At 44.5% G+C, this 16,943-nt stretch overlaps 1 protein-coding gene across 1 annotated transcript; it reads left to right on the forward strand.

Annotated features, from left to right (window-relative positions):
- Window positions 1–1,644: 1,644 nt before the first annotated feature.
- On the forward strand, window positions 1,645–16,842 carry LOC111231715 (inverted formin-2-like). Its single transcript, XM_022758934.1, has 24 exons — window positions 1,645–1,713; window positions 4,510–4,650; window positions 4,813–5,074; window positions 5,285–5,400; window positions 7,225–7,384; window positions 8,382–8,415; window positions 8,505–8,646; window positions 8,921–9,053; window positions 9,448–9,954; window positions 10,047–10,177; window positions 10,316–10,377; window positions 10,850–10,952; window positions 11,805–11,890; window positions 11,993–12,093; window positions 12,411–12,481; window positions 12,796–12,903; window positions 13,014–13,084; window positions 13,432–13,552; window positions 13,709–13,873; window positions 14,963–15,044; window positions 15,351–15,473; window positions 15,555–15,995; window positions 16,136–16,198; window positions 16,413–16,842. Exons 2-23 carry the CDS (start codon window positions 4,522–4,524, stop codon window positions 16,195–16,197), a joined length of 3,210 nt encoding a protein of 1,069 aa, XP_022614655.1. The 5' UTR covers window positions 1,645–1,713; window positions 4,510–4,521; the 3' UTR covers window position 16,198; window positions 16,413–16,842.
- The last annotated feature ends 101 nt before the right edge of the window (window positions 16,843–16,943 follow it).

Raw genomic sequence — 16,943 nt, forward strand, 5'->3', positions numbered from 1 at the left:
AAAACTTTCTGTGTGTAGACTGCAGCGTCATTTGACATAAACATTTGTTTACATGCCTCTCACAACAATTTGTTCATCAGAGATACACACAGACCACAGTCAGAGTCTTCCTCTCAGCAACACTTAGTCACATAGATTCAACCCTCGACTACAAATCAGCACTGAGGTGGGGGCTGGTGAGTATCCCCACACATCATCCGCTGTATGATCTGAACTAAGGACAGAGAAACTACAACAGTTATCAGACAGTTTAGTTTTGGCTGTGAGCGACTCTCAGTGGAGGAAATCAAATATCCACCAGTTCATCATAGAACATTGGTCCTCTTCTACAGGTGTGGACAGAAGACGACTTTCAGTCAGAGACACTTGTGTGAAGAAATGAACAATTTACATCAAACGTTTAGTCAGATTTGGTGAATACAGCTCTGTGATGGAGCTTCAATGAATGTGAGCAGTGATGATGATTCTGCTGAGAGAGCTGACCCCCCCTGAACAAACACACATGAACATTAAATCTGACTTCAGTCAACAACATGAAGAACCACGTCAGGAGGTTTGGGTGGTGGAGGATCTGCAGCAGTAAACAGTGTTGACATGAGTGTAACCAGCAGAGACACTGACAGTGTCCACAGTGTTCAAATATCCACGCTGTACACCTGCATGAATATGATTGGATGTTACTGGTGACACAGCTGTGAAGGAGCCAATGAATGTGAAGAACACTAGAAACAGCTGATACCAATCAACCAAGACAACTACGACTTCAGTTCTGTGTCTGAACCAACACAGACGGTCAATTACATTAAAATCATAACAACTCACTGAGCTTTCAACCGATCTTCAAGCGGTTTGGTTTGATAGAATTGTCACACATTTATTTATAAGTTAGGATACTTTGATAAATAAAAAATAAAATAAAATAAACAAAATAAGTTATACAAAGTAATATATTTTTTTTTACTGAAAAGAACAGAACAAACCACGTCTACGTTTCATGAAATCACTACATTATTGGTTCAAGCGGGAAAACCCCTAATAAATAAATAAATAAATATCAAAAATATGAATAAAATATATATTTAAATTTTAGTTTTGTCAATTGTTAAAAAATTGATTTTGTGATACAATTTTAAAATTAATTGAATTAATTATTGTTGTTTTTTGGTCTTTACACTTTGTAATGTGACTTTTCAAAACCTCTCGATGTTTAGAACACTTTAAAAAATGCCCATGGTAAAAAGATAATATCAGCTGAGGTTGACTTAAACAGCTGATCTGCAGAGTAATGCAGCTTTGTTTTTATTTTCTGGAAACATGCAGCTGCTTTAAATCATGAGGTGAACAGTAACTGTGGCTCAGAAAATCTTAGTAAAATGTAAATATGATCCTTTCAGCTCTGTTTTCTACAGTGTTGAATTTACTTCTGTTTAAAATTTATATAATAACATGTGGAGTCTGTTTCCTGAGGTTTTCACGTGATCTGGTGTTATTTCATGGAACCATAGTTACATCAGTAACTTATTAAAAAAAAATGCACGCGCCCAGATGGGCGGCTGCGATGACCTCTGACACCGCCCATCTGCGGCGGACGTGGTAGAGGACTGCGGGCGGTGGTTCACCACACAGACCGGAAAGCTCCCGAAACTTTCACCGCCGGGCACTGACAGACAGCCGGGGAGACGAACAGCGTCTTCCCGCTCTGCGGCTCTCACGGTAAGGACAAATCTGACTGTAAGTATGAACCAGCTCCGTGAGGAATCAACGTTTAAAAGTTAACGTCAGAAAACGTTAAAGTTTTTAACAAAGTGAGATGGTGAAACTTCGGCTTTGATTTGTTCGGCTGCCGAACTCCGTTAGAAAAACTAGACGTTTAAAAAGTTAACAGGCGAAGCTTCACTGAAGAAAACAGCTGCTGAGTCTGTCCTGACTGTTGACATTATTTAGATTTAAAATACGTTTAAATCTGCTCTGTCTGAAGACGATATTTCAATCCAGTTCCACCGAATACACAGACAACCGCGTCAAAACTAAGATTTAATTTTAAATATAAAATGAGGTTTTATAGGAATAAAGAGCTTTTGATGAATCCTGACTGAGCCGAATTCACCAGAATAAACTCCTTATCTGGACAGTATTCAAAACTGATCTCTACTCTCTCTACTGTTGCTGAAGTGCAAAGGAACATTAATTATCCAGAGTTTTGAACAGAGTCTGGTGCGACCTGCACAGAGGAGGCTGGGCTCAGTGCCAGAGCTGTGGGTGGGTCAGGGCTGCAGAGGAACCAGCGCCTCGAGGCTCCAACAATCTGACAATCACTTGTTAATGCTGCTCAGACAAACACTGGGATTCACTCACCACACTGTGACTCTGGTTCACACCCGGAGCAGAGGAGTTTTCATGTGTGTGCAGGATGATTCCCTGTAAAAAGGTTTTTATCTGAGTGTTTAGAGAGAAAGAGAGAAATCTGCCAGTGCCCGAACTTTAATCACGTCTGTCTCACAGACTCTGATTATATTTATATAATTTTAAAAACTTCGTGTCTGTGTTTGTCTGGAATGAGACAGTTTTCAGTTGTGTTGAATTAGTGTTCATTCTTAATTATTATATTTCACTGTTTCTGATTCTTATTATTTCCACAGAAGTGAAATGATGTGGAGTCAGCCTGAGTGTTTACTAGTGTTAACCTTTCACTGGAATTATATTAATATAATGATATACAGTATATATATATAATATAAGAATGTAATGCATTAAAATATAATATAATGTTTTGTACCTGTTATTAATGACTCTCAGGGTTGAACTATCTTAGCATTTTATTCAGAGCTATAACGATGGATCAATCAATTAATGAACAGAAAATAATCTGCACCCGGTTTGATATTAGACAGGTAAACACGTCACACTCAGGTGAGGAGGTCAGAGGTTGTTTGATTCCTGGTCTGACCTGCTTGTTCTGCTCTGATCTGACATCTTATCATTGATCAGTGATTGATCAGATCAGTCCCTCCCTGTTTTCTCATTGGTCCTGTGGTTCTGATAAAGAACCAGGTTTATTCTCCTCACATGGCAGCACACTGACCTCAGCAGAACGGTCCCTGGTCTCAGTTCCTGGTCTCTGCTCTGTGACCTTCAGTAACCCCGTGACCTTCAGTAACCCTGTTCTCTCAGTTTGTCTGTCTGTGAGGTCAGGGACTAAACAGAGAGCAGGAATGAAGGATTAGATCAGAGCAGAGTCCGGGTATTCACCAACAGTGACCTGGTCCTTCCTGAGTCGACCCGGTCCTGTGTGGACCCAGCTGTCAGAACCAGCTCCAGAGAGCAGAGCAGCCTGAAGGATGTTTAAATACCAACACACTGACAGCACAGAGTCACAGGATTGAGACTGTGGTGACTCAACACTAAAACACTGAAAACCTGCTGAGACGGATGTTCTGTGATCAGCCCTGATCCACTACACGCTCAGTCCTGTGAGACAGCAGCTCAGTGAAGAGGAAGGACACTGGTGACAGTTATGAAAAAAACTGTCACCAGGAAAAAAACCTGCTGAATAAAATTAAACCAGCTGAAATAAAGTGAAGTGAGAAACAGAAGCTGGATCATTGATCCTCTCATCTGGTCGTTCTGCTGGATTACAATGATAGTTGGTTTTTATTACCTCTTTATCTTCCCGTTAAAACAGCACTTTCCTTTGTCACTACATTTTTCAACCGCTGAACTACCTGCGCACAAGCGCACCTACAGCACACACTATTACGCTGCAGCCGCAGGTCAGCTGAGTGAATCAGGAAGAGATAAACTTCATAGTTTTGACAGGAAGATAAAGATGCCGGCACCTTCCACGTGTGGCTGAGGACTAAGCCTACTGTCAGTCCTGACAAATTAACCGTATCTTGTCAGTAACATGCATTAACTTTTTTTCCCACATTAGAAGAACTAATGATGTCTGCACTCAAATCAGGTCGCCGCCTTCTTACGCAGGCAGAAAATCTAGTGTGTTCGTATTCTTCTTCTTTTGCAATTTGGGATGTCTCTGCCTGATGCACGGATTACGATACAGCGCCACCACATTGCCGTAGTGGCGTACAGCCGCAATTGCAGTTACAAACGTCAAATCCGCCAAGTACCGAGAAAACTAGTAGACTTAGTAGAATTTTTTCGGGAGGCGGCAAGAAATTTGACGGAGGCGGCCGCCTCCCAATTCTCTATGCAGGAAAAACCCTGTATCACTTTAATTAGTTTGTCATTATGTTTGCTTTGATTAGTTCATTAAAATGTATTTCATTGAAGTTATTGTGACACAGTGTTTGTGTAAATTAAAATCACTCAGTCACTCAGAACGAGACAGTTAAAAAGACGTAGCACTTTGAACTCTGGGAAACGATTAACTAACTGATCATCAGAGCAATAATCAATCAGTAATCAATAATTCAGCCTCGTGCCGACTGGATGTTTCAATCATCCAGAAATCAATGATCAATAAAAACCTCTGGTCTCTTTTCTCTGCAGCTTCTCGTCATCATGACAGCCAAAACCAAATGGGGGGCGGTAAAGGACCAAGTGACTGGAGGCCCCGCCCACGACCCAGATGCCACGCTGGAGGCGAATCTGGAGAACGCAGACCCTGAGCTGTGCATCCTCCTGCTGCAGGTAGGACCTGCACCTGTTCTTAATGTTATCAATATCTGATATTGATCAGCAGCACAACTGTGAGCTGGCACTTCCTGCTCTGTGTCAGACCCTTTCAAATTAAATGTTTTACACAACTTTTAAAGATCAAGAGAAGAAAAACAAAGTACTTCCTGTCTGCAGGTTCCCACGGTAGTGAACTACTCTGGTCTGCGGCGGCGGTTGGAGGCCAGTGACCAGGCGTGGATGGTGCAGTTCCTGGAGCTGCGGGGTCTGGACCTGCTGATGGAGGCGCTGGAGCGTCTGTCCGGTCGCAGCTGTGCTCGCATCGCCGACGCTCTACTGCAGCTGACCTGCGTCGCCTGCATCCGCGCCGTCATGAACTCCTCTGCAGGACTTCACTTCATCCTGGACAACGAGGGCTACGTCAGGACCCTGACCCAGGGTGGGTGCTCTCTCCGTCTTCCTCTGCTCTTCTTCTTCTCCATGGCCTCGTCCAAACATCAGCACTTTCCTTCTTTCCTTCTTCATCCCTCCTTTCTCTGTAGCTCCTCAGGTGACACACCTGACTCTGACCCATGTTTGTGATGTGAGTTCTTATTGACTGTTGGGAGTCACGTGACCTGTCCCCGTGTCCATCTGTGTGTCCCCTCAGCTCTGGACACGTCCAACGTCATGGTGAAGATGCAGGTGTTTGAGCTGCTGGCAGCTCTTGCTCTGTTTGACCCTCGAGGACATCACCTGGCTCTGGACGCCTTCGACAGCTACAAGGTACCTGTACTGGTTCTACTGGTTCTACTGGTTCTACTGGATGTACTGGTTCTACTGGTTCTACTGGATGTTCTGGTTCTACTGGTTCTACTGGTTGTTCTGTTGTTGTGGATCCCCTGGTTCTACTGGTTGTACTGGTTGTTCTGGTTGTACTGGATGTACTGGTTCTACTGTTTGTACTGGTTGTACTGGTTGTACTGGTTGTACTGGTTGTTCTGGTTGTACTGGTTGTACTGGTTCTACTGTTTGTACTGGTTCTACTGGTTCTACTGGATGTTCTGGTTCTACTGGTTCTACTGATTGTTCTGGTTCTACTGGTTCTACTGGTTGTTCTGTTGTTGCGGATGCCCTGGTTCTACTGGTTGTACTGGTTCTACTGGTTCTACTGGTTGTTCTGTTGTTGTGGATGCCCTGGTTCTACTGGTTGTACTGGTTGTTCTGGTTCTACTGGTTGTTCTGTTGTTGTGGATCCCCTGGTTCTACTGGTTGTACTGGTTGTTCTGGTTGTACTGGATGTACTGGTTCTACTGTTTGTACTGGTTGTACTGGTTGTACTGGTTGTACTGGTTGTTCTGGTTGTACTGAAGCTGCATCAAATGTTGTAGCTTCTGAAGCTAAACCGGGTTCTCGTTGTAAAGTCTCAGTTCAACTTGTTAACAGACTGAAGCTCTGTTGTGTTTGTAAGTTTTACACCTTGTCTCATGTTCTTCTAATCAGTAACATTGATCTGATCACAGATTGGATCCATGGTGATGTCCAGAGAGCTCCTGGCAATAGTCTCTTTAAAAAACGCTGAGGTCATGTTCAGGTGTTTGGATGCTCCATGATTGAATCCTCTGAGTGGAACATTCTTTAGTCACTTTAAAGGAGTTGTATGTAAGTTTAGCTATTGCTACATACAAATAGAGAATAGGTCCTTTAAGTGCATGATGGTGGTAACACCTCTATACATTTTATTTAAGTAGAGTTTTTAATTGCAGGACTTTAACTTGTATTTCTGTGTGGAGCAGACTGTGGTGAAGACGCAGCAGAGACATGAGGACGGAGGAAAACTGGTCTTTATCAGCTGTGAAACGTTATTGTTCAGTTATCAGTGAGTGTGGAACATGAGGGTGTGACTGCAGATAAGACTCTGCCCACCTCAGATCAGAATCAGGTGTGGGCGTGTCGAGCGCACCCAGGCTTGTTTTTACTTGCTCTCAATCCAGAACTGAAGCATGATGGGATACGATCCCTCACTGTTGTCATGTATGCAAGATCTTACCTGTCCTTCCTTTCTCAATAAATCAGCAGATATCTGTTGTCCAGAGGAGAATCCTTCCTGAGGTTGATTCATATGCTGCAGCTCCTCTGGACAACATCCTCATCGTTAAACATTTATTATGTTAAGGACTGGCTCTTAAGCGGTCAGACATGTGAACACTCTTAAATGGTATTATGCTAACTTGTTGTTGTTTGATATATGTTGTTTTTATATCTATTTTATGTATCTTTTTAATATGTGTTATTTATTCATTTGACTGATGAACATCTGGTCAATATGTGGTTTTTAGACATCCTGCCAGAGGACGGCAGTTGAAAATTAGCCTGTTGGCTAACACTGGCACATTTACAGGTTAATTAATGTGCACTGTCCTTTTCAAATAAATAAATAAATGAAATGAAATTAACCGAATCTTAACAAAGCTTCACGTTCCTTTATGAATGTGATAAAGTCTTCTTCTGAAACTGCAGATGTTCAGTTTCAAAGATGAAGTCAGAAAGACTGAATAATGTCAGAGCTTCAGTTTTACCTCAGTTTGTCTTTTTCCTGTTTGTGTTCAGAGTCTGAAGAAGCAGCAGTACCGCTTCAGCGTGATCTTGAATGAGTTTCACGGTACCGACAACGTCGCCTACATGGTGACGCTGATGAGTGTCGTCAATGTGCTGGTGCTGGGACAGGAAGACCTGAGGAAGAGGGACCGACTGCGACAGGAGTTCATCGGTATGATGTCATTCTGATGTCACTGACTGGAGTAACTACATCAAGGCTAAAAAGCTATGATGCTAATTATAATATAACAGCAAACAACCTTGATACTGAAAGTAACAACAATGACACTTATACAACAAACTGAATTAATGACATTAGCAGCAAAATGCCACCTGGTAATAAGGGTTGGTGTTAGTGTTAGCAGTGAAGAGCTAAGAGGTTTCTGACTGATGCTACTTTGGCAACAGGTTGCTAAGGCAGGCATTTCTATGTGGTTGCTATAATGTTTCTAAGTGGTGGTGACAGGTTGTTATCGGGGCATTTCCATATGGTTGCTGTGGGGATACTCGTGGTTGCTAGGTGTTTGCAAGGTGTTGCTAGTAGAGATATTAGCTCACTGAGGATTGGTGTATATGTCAGCTAATAAATGTCAAGAATTTAAAATACAGAAATGTCAGACATTTTTAAACATGGTTACCATTCAGTAGCTTGTCCACCAGAGGGCAGCGAAATGCTTCCTTTTACACTAAAAGATCCGACCCACTACATCTCTTAGTTACAGTTAATATTGGCTGATATACTGTTTTTAACAGCGTATTATTAAATATCAGTACTGTCCTCAAAAATCCTGATCTTCACACTGTAGTTACAAGGGTGTTCCAGATGGTTGCTATGCTGTTAATTAGTCATTTGCTGTTATCTGCAGTTGCTAGATAGTTGCTAGGACATTAACAGTAGGTCAACAGGGCATTTCTAAGTGGCTGTTCTAGTGGTTACTGGTGGTATTCCAAGTGGTTACTATGATGTTCCAGGTGGTTGCTATGGTGTTCTAAGTGGTTGCTATGATGTTCCAGGTGGTTGCTATGGTGTTCTAGGTGGTTGCTATGACGTTCCAAGTGGTTGCTGGGTAGTTACCTGGGGCTACATAGTTGCTACTTCTGGTGGTTACTAGGGTGTAAACGTGAAATTGTCCGAACATCCATCTCTCATTTTTCCACTGTTGTTACAGGCCTGCAGCTGCTGGATCTGCTGCCCACACTCAGGTACTGAGTTCATCTTACTTTAAATACTTCTCTTCAATAATCAATAATCATTATGTTTCCATCAGTTTGTGATGTCTCTTTATCTCCAGGGAGACGGAGGACAAGGACCTGAACATCCAGTGTGATGGGTTTGAGGACTCTCTGACAGAGGATGAGGAGGAGATGGAGAGACTGTACGGAGGCATCGACATGAGCAACCACGAGCATGTCTTCACCTCTGTCCTCACCAAGGTAACTACACCTGTAACTCCTCTCCCTCCACACCTGTAACTCCTCCCCTTTCACCTTCACACCTGTACCCCTCCCCCTCTACACCTGTAACTCCTCCCCCTTCACCGTCACACCTGTAACTCCTCCTCCTCCACCGTCACACCTGTAACCCCTCTCCCTCCACACCTGTAACTCCTCCCCCTCAGCCTTCACACCTGTAACTCCTCCCCCTCAGCCTTCAAACCTGTAACTCCTCCCCCCTGACAACACAGTGTCCCTCCCTCTGTCCGTGCAGGTGTCCAGCAGTCCGTCCTCGGTCCAGCTGCTGTCTGTCCTCCAGGCCTTGTTGTTGGTGGACCCGGACAAAGCCCCGGTCTGGTCGGCTCTGGAGCTGTTGGCGGACCGAGCCACGCTGCTGGCCCAGGACCGTAAGTCCTCAGCAGGGGTCTTCATGGGTCCAGTCCATGTGACCGGAGTCAGACATGATCCCATCATCCTCTGTTCAGATGGGGTCCTTAGGGGGTTCTCCACAGACCAGGTCCAGAACCAGGACTCTGGGTCGTTAGGATTAGTCCATCAGCATCAGTTAACTAACTGATTCATCAATCAAAATAAAAGTTATAGGAACCATTTTGAATCGTCCTGCAGTTGAAGGTTTTCCTCAGATTCACAGTTTAGTCAGTGTCATTAATAGAGAGAATAAACAGCAGATTCATAAATGATAATAATAACAATAATAATGATAATGATAATAATAATAATAATGTTCAGGTTCTAACAGGAACCAGTGCAGTAACTGTGTCTCTGTGTGTTTGGTTGTAGCTGATGTGGATTCTGTCGACTGTGTGCTGGAGAGGCTCCTCCCCCAAAGGTCCATCTCAGCCAATCGCAAGATCCGAACCATTGACAGGGCAGTACAGACACGACTACCTGACAGTCCCCCCAGCCAATCAGAGACAACACCATCTTCAGCAGCGTCTTCTCAAGCTCCTCCCACTTTGCCCTCACCTGATATGAAAGCTGCACCACCTCCTCCTCCCTCACCTGGTATGGGAGTCCCACCCCCTCCCCCTCCCTTACCTGGTATGGGAGCCCCACCCCCTCCTCCTCCCTTACCTGGTATGGGAGCTCCACCCCCTCCTCCTCCTCCTCCCTTACCTGGTATGGCTCCTCCACCCCTTCCTCCAGGTGACATCATTATAGCCCAGGCATTTCAAGGTCTGGGCAGGTCATATTACAGCCCCCCACCTCACACAAGCCCCGCCCCCTGCCCCACCCTGCGTATGAAGAAACTGAACTGGCAGAAGCTCCCGTCCAGAGCGCTGACAGGTCAGTCATGGTCATGGTCTGTGTTCTGGTACCTTAGTCCTGGTCCAGGACTCTGGTCTTCACACCTGAGTTAATGGATGTGTCTCTCTCAGCTCCTCAGTCCCTGTGGACTTCGTCATCTTCAGACTCTGTGGAACCGGATTACTGCAGCATCGAGCAGCTCTTCAGTCTCCCCCCGACCGAGACCAAGACTAGAACCAAAACCAGGACCGAACCCAAAGAGGTGGAACAGCTCAGAACCATTTGACTGGACAGGCAGTGGATCTGATGTCAAATGTTTTTATTCTCTGTTTTTGTGTAATGGATGATAATCAATCAATCAATCAATCAACCAATCAACAGCTGTTGTCTCCATCCACAGATTTCCTTCATTGATGCCAGGAAAAGTCTGAACCTCAACATCTTCCTCAAACAGTTCAGATGGTACTAATTCACTTCCTGAATCAACCTCCCAGCCAATAGAAACACATCTCTGTGATGATGTCACACTCAGTCCTGAGACAGGTGAAGGACAGGTGAAATGTCTCACCTGTCCTTCACCTGTCCTTAAACTTCATGTTTAACATTTCTGTTTCATCACACCCTTCACCCATCCTTTATCCTACCTCACCTGTCTCACCTGTCCTACCTGTCTCTTAACTTCTTCACCTGTCCCACCTGTCCTACCTCTCTCTTAATTAATTCACCTGTCTCACCTGTCTTTTAACTACTTCACCTGTCCTACCTCTCTCTTAATTACTTCACCTGTCTCACCTGTCCTACCGGTCTTTAAACTCCTTCACCTGTCTCACCTGTACTTAAACTGTTCAACATTTTTTTTCTAGCTTTTGTCTAGCTGTCCCTTATTGTCTCACCTGTCTCTCTATTTCACCCGTTTCCTGTGTGTCTTCTGCAGTTCCCATGAGGACTTTGTGTCTCTGATCTGGAGAGGAGACAGATCCAAGTTTGATGTCGAGGTCCTGAAACAGTTGATCAAACTGCTGCCAGAGAAACATGAGGTCAGAGGTCACAGGGACACTAAAACACCTGTTCTACACCTGTCCTACACCCGTCTATCACTTACCCTTCCTGTGTGATTTGTCCTCCATCTCTTTCTTGTACCTTCAATTGTTTTTCATTTTCCTACCTCACCTGTCCTACCTGTTACCTGCCCTTTATTGTCTCTGTTGTCCTACCTGTCCATCACTTCTCACCTTGACCTGTTCTTTTGCTGCACCCCAATCCTTCCTTACCCACCTGTCCTAACTCTTCCCTCGCCTGTCCTCCTGTCTCCTACCTGTACTTGTCCCAGCATTTACCTGCTTTTCACTTGTCGTACCTGTCTCTTCTGCTTCAAACACCTGTCTTATATACCTCCATCTTGTCTCACCTGAACACTTACCACCTTCTGTTTCTGTCCTACCTGTCTTCACCTGTCATTTACCTGTCTTAGGCAAGTCATGGTAATTCTATCTGTCCATCATATCTCACCTATCTTACCTCTCCCCGCCCATTGTTTACCTGTCCTACCTGTCCTTCATCTGTGTTACCTGTCCGTGATCTGTTCTTTTCATGGCACACCTGGACTTCACCTATTTCCCGTGTCTCACCTGTACATTTTCTTACCCCAACTGCCATTTACTGTACCTGTTCCATCTGTTCTTCATGTTTATTACTATTATATTATATTACCTGTCCATCACTTGTCCTTTACCTGTCTATCACCTGTCCATCGCCTGTAATCTTCTGTCGTAAATGTCCATCAACTGTTTCACCTGTAATTTACCTGTCCTTTTGTTGTCCCACCTCTAACCTATTGTCCCTGACTTGATTTATCATGTGTCTCACCTGTTTCCCCTGTCCGTCCCCAGATAGAGAACCTGAAGTCTCACCAAGCAGACAGGGACAAGTTGGCGTCAGTGGACCAGTTTTACCTGCAGCTGCTGGACGTTCCCGGGTAGGACAGACACACCCGGAGACACACCTGTGTGATCGGTTATATTCACCTTTACTGAGTGTGTTTCTGTGTGTGTGTGTGTGTGTGTGTGTGTGTGTGTAGTTACTCTCTGAGGATTCAGTGTATGTTGCTGTGTGAGGAGAGCAGCTGTGTGTTGGAGAGTCTGAAGCCCAAAGCTGAAGTTCTGGACCGAGCCTGTCAGAGTGTGTATACACAACAAATACACAACAAACACACACAGACCAGCATTGTGAATAACAACAATACTGACACTGGTTCTGCTTATCTGTTCCCTGCTGTTGTTGTTTTTCATGTTGTTGCTGTTGTTGTTGTTGTTTTGTTGTGTTGTTGTTTTTCATGTTATTGTTGTTGTTTTTTGTTGCTTTTGTTAATGTTGTGTTGCTTCATGTTGTGTTATTGTTGTTGTTGTTGTTGTTTTTTGTTGCTGTTGTTAATGTTGTGTTGTGTTATTGTTATTGTTGTTGTTGTTTTTGTTGATGTTGTCATGTTGTGTGGTCAGGTATTAGGGAGAGCACTCGGCTGCCCAGCTTCTGTAAACTCATCTTGAGTGTTGGAAACTTCCTCAACTATGTGAGTCTTAAATGAAACAGATGTTTAACACATGTCTAACAGCTGTTTAACAAATGTGAAACAGATGTCTAACAGCTGTTTAACAAATGTGAAACAGATGTCTAACAGATGTTTAACAAATGTGAAACAGATGTCTAACAGATGCAGAAACGTTAAACAGCAGAGTTGTATCAGGTGTTTGAGTCTGACGATAACACTTTATATCAACAGGTTTCATTTCACACTAAAAAACAGTTCAAGAATCTGATTGGATCTAATCAGATATGACGTCATCAGTCATGTGACATCATCATGTGATGTGTTGTGTGTATCAGGGGACTCACACAGGGAACGCTGAGGGTTTTAAGATCAGCACTCTGCTCAAACTGACAGAAACCAAAGCCAACAAGTCCAGAATCACCCTGCTGCACCACATCCTGCAGGTAACACACTGGAACCAGACTGGTTGTACTGGGACAGAACCAGTACTATGACACTGTATGATGTTCATCACATGAGAGGGTTCTATTGTTGTTCTCTGTGTGATCAACAGGAGGTGGAGGAGAACCACCCTGACCTGCTCAACCTGCCAGACGATTTGGAGATCTGTGAAAAGGCTGCTGGGTAAACTGATAACGGATTAAACTCTGTTAGTTCTCCCCCACAAAGAACCCACAACTACACATAGGACACTGTCATGGAGCCTTTAGAACCGATTAGAACAAAATGATTTTTCATAAAACTCAGCGATGAAGACACAAAGTCACACTGTTCAGACAGGAAATCCGAAGGTTTGGAGACGTTCTCTAAACTAACAGGTTCTATCAGGAGACATTCTTTTAAACTTTGCACATTAAGATCCTTAGCTGTCATTCTTTGTGGTTTTAATTAAATGTGTTAAATCAGTGTTCCTGTGGAACCGACAGCTGAACCTGAGGAACAGGAAACAACGGTCAGTCTGTCTGTTGCAGGTTTAACGTGGAGTCGATTCAGTCTGAAGCGAACACTCTGATCAAACAGCTGAAAAACTCTGAGAGCAGAGTTTCCTCTTCATCTGAGGACCTGAAGGAGCAGTACCTGTCCACCATACAGGTACAGACTAGACTGCGCCCCCTACAGGAGGGTTTATTTACAGTCTGTAACCTGCTCATCAGGACAGTTATAGACAAATCAGGGGTTCTACGTCTGGTATTGGAGTGTCCCTACTGTCCTGAATGGCTGTCTTCTTCTTCTGTGGTGTCTCTTCAGGACAGCCTGCAGTCCTGTGAGCAGCTGCAGCAGCTGTTGTCCTCGGTGGAGGACAGGAGGACAGATCTGTCCGTCTACCTGTGTGAAGACAGCAGCAACTTCTCCCTTGACGAACTCTTCAACACCATCAAGACCTTCAGAGGACTGTTCCTCCGAGCCGTCAAGGTCAGCCAATCACAGCGCAGCACTGTCAACAGCCAATCAGGGAGCAGAGTTCCACATGACGTCATAGAAAAAGCTTTAATGTAGAAGTGACTAGAGTTGTCAAAAAATCATTACTCAGATACAAATAGATACTAAAATTAGTATGAGATCAGATACTCATTCTCAACAGCATCGAGACAACAGTTCTGTCTTCGCCTCCTCCAGTTGAGACACAGCAGCAGCACTGCAGACAGGCAGAGACACACCCCCTCCCCCACTAGCAGCTGAACACATGAACGCTATCAACCAGCATAAAGCTAAATTAACATGGCGAGTGCTGCTGCTGAAGAACCTTCGCAACCTGTTTTAGTTCAAAATGAAAAAAACAAAAGTGCCGTTTGAAATGATTTTGCATACACGGCAAATGACCAGGGAAAGGCGAAGGATATTGATAAGCCTATATGCAAACAATGCTACAAAGTGGTGGCGACGAAGTTGAGTAGCACAACAAACTAAGAGAAGCATCTTAAAGACCGACATTGAATAAACAGTTATCATAAATGTTAACCTGGCCTGCAACACATGTTAACGTTAGCCGTTTAACTGTTAGCAATTAGCTGATAGCCACATCGGCCATCTGTTACGTTATCATTAAGCTAGCGGCTATGGCTAATAATAAAATGACTAACGTTAATGTGAGAGCTAGGCAGCGAAAGTTATCAGTCCTGCCCGTCTGTAACGTTAACAAAAAAACATGTTATGCCTCTTAATTTTTCATTTTTTCTCCCTGCGGTATCAAAAATGGTATCAGGTATTTTCCAGGGTATCAGTTTTGACAACCCTAGAAGTGACAAGATCATATCCTCGTGTTATTGATCATAATCAATATTGAATCAATGAATCACCAAGAAATGTGACTCAGAATCCGAGATTCAGACTCGGATTCAGACTCAGAGACTCAGACTCAGGGACTCAGATTCAGACTCAGAGACTCAGACTCAGAGACTCAGACTCAGACTCAGATTCAGACTCAGAGACTCAGACTCAGGGACTCAGATTCAGACTCAGGGACTCAGATTCAGACTCTCACTCTGACCTGATGTCTTTCAGGAGAACGGGAGTCGCAGGGAGCAGGAGAGGAGGAGGAAGCAGCAGGAGGAGGAGAGGAGACACAGAGGAGATGACAAGATCAGTAAGTCCAACTCTGTCATTCCACCTTAAACCTCCACCTTAAATCCAGTCTGCAGCGGTACAGGTCCTGTGACTCAACAGCAGAAAAGTGTGAGGAGCAGCTGGTTCCTCAGGTGTCCCCCCATCTGTGTTTAGGTCCTTTAGACCAGGACAGAGACTGTGGACTCTCTTGGTCCCTGAGACCCCCCCACCTTGTCTCTGACTCTGGATGCAGGAGAGGTTCATGTAGGTCCAGAGACCAGCTGCTGACAGTCCAGCTGTGTCTCTGCAGACCATGTTCTGAAACATGTCCGCTTGTCGTCTCCAGTCAGGAAGGACGTGTCCAACCAGGACGGCGGCTGCATCATCGACAACCTGCTGGCTGAGATCAGGAATGGCTACAACCTGAAGAGGACCAGACCCCGAGCCGAGAGGGGCGGCAGAATCCACGGTGAGGACTGTGCTGGACTTGTTTAGTTTCTGACCTTTGACCTTTTGTCCCTGAATCTGTGTTTGACTGTGTTGTTGTCAGATCATCCTGGGGTCATACAGAGGTCAGCGGCTGTGGACGAGCCCTCAGGCCCTCCAGAGACAGTCCAGGTTCCCACAGATCCACCATCAGAAACGAGACCAGAACCAGAGACTGACAGCCTCCCCACAGAGACCCAAAACCTCCCTGAACACGTCTCCCCTCCTGCTGCTGACACGGAGGGGGGCCAGAGCCAGACCAGATTCCAGGACTCTGAGGTGGACTCTGGTCCTGACTCAGAGACTAGAGTCGGAGCTCCTGCAGGAGAGGAGGAGGTCCAGCTCAGACCAGAGGATCCAGGAACAAAGCAAGATTTAAACAAAGTAAACAGGAATGAGGAGTCTGAGTTTGAGGAGATCACATCGTTAGAGGCCAGAACACCCAACCACGATGATCCAGATCCTGGTCCAGACAGACCAGCAAAGTCCAGGACCGGTTTAGCAGGTAATGTCTGGGTTGTATTTATTTGTTCAGAAACACAGTGTTATCGTACAAGCGTCAGACTGAGCAGAGAAATGAGCGGGACAATGTTTGATCAGTTGTGTCTACAAACCAACCAATCAGAGCTCTTCTTTGACCTGCAGGAGCCGACACCCCCTCTGGATCCAAACACTCAAAAACTAAGAAAGGATGTGTTTCACACTGAGGTGAGTCGCTTCAACTGAGCCTAAACCTGACACTGGTATCACACTGTGCCCTGAGCTGAGTCTCTCAGGCTGCACCACAGCTGCAGACTCCTTCCCTTTGGTTAGGGTGAAATTTAGTCCAGAGAGTCCTCAGCCTGAGAGTCTGAATTCAGGGTGTAATTCAGATGATTCTTTGTTTCCTACTGATGTTTCTTCTTCTGTGTTTCCTGTCCAGATGGACAGAGGATGACTCGTCTCCACGACAACAGGACTGAATCTGTCTTCATGAAACATGAAAAATAAAAACAGGTTTAGTGTTTTTAGAAAAATCTTTTATTTCTCTGTTTAAAGTTAAAAGTATGTGTCACCTGAGATTCTTCACCATTATTATCACCTGTTTCCTGAAGTGACTCGGCTTTAATCCACTGACCCTCCACAAACCTGCTGCTCTTAATCTGGTTTGATCTGGATCCTGGATTTATTCAGGTTTTAGTTGTTGGATTTCACTCGAAGATCAGTGAACACTTATTTTGATAATCAAATCATTGTTCCAGATGTCAGACAGTCCCATGTCTGACTCCGACTCTGAGAAATGATAAAATTATTAAGTGATCAATAGATTAAAGAAGAAAATAATCAGCAGATTAAACAATAATGAAATAAAAAAAGAGCAGCAGCCCAGTTATCATCATCATCATCATCATCATCATCATCATCATCTCCTCAGACAGAAACACAAAGTGAGGACGAGTCGCTGAATTGAGCA

Source organism: Seriola dumerili, unplaced genomic scaffold (genome assembly GCF_002260705.1).
Source record: "Seriola dumerili isolate Sdu_G_001 unplaced genomic scaffold, Sdu_1.0 BDQW01000312.1, whole genome shotgun sequence".
Lineage (NCBI taxonomy): Eukaryota > Metazoa > Chordata > Actinopteri > Carangiformes > Carangidae > Seriola > Seriola dumerili.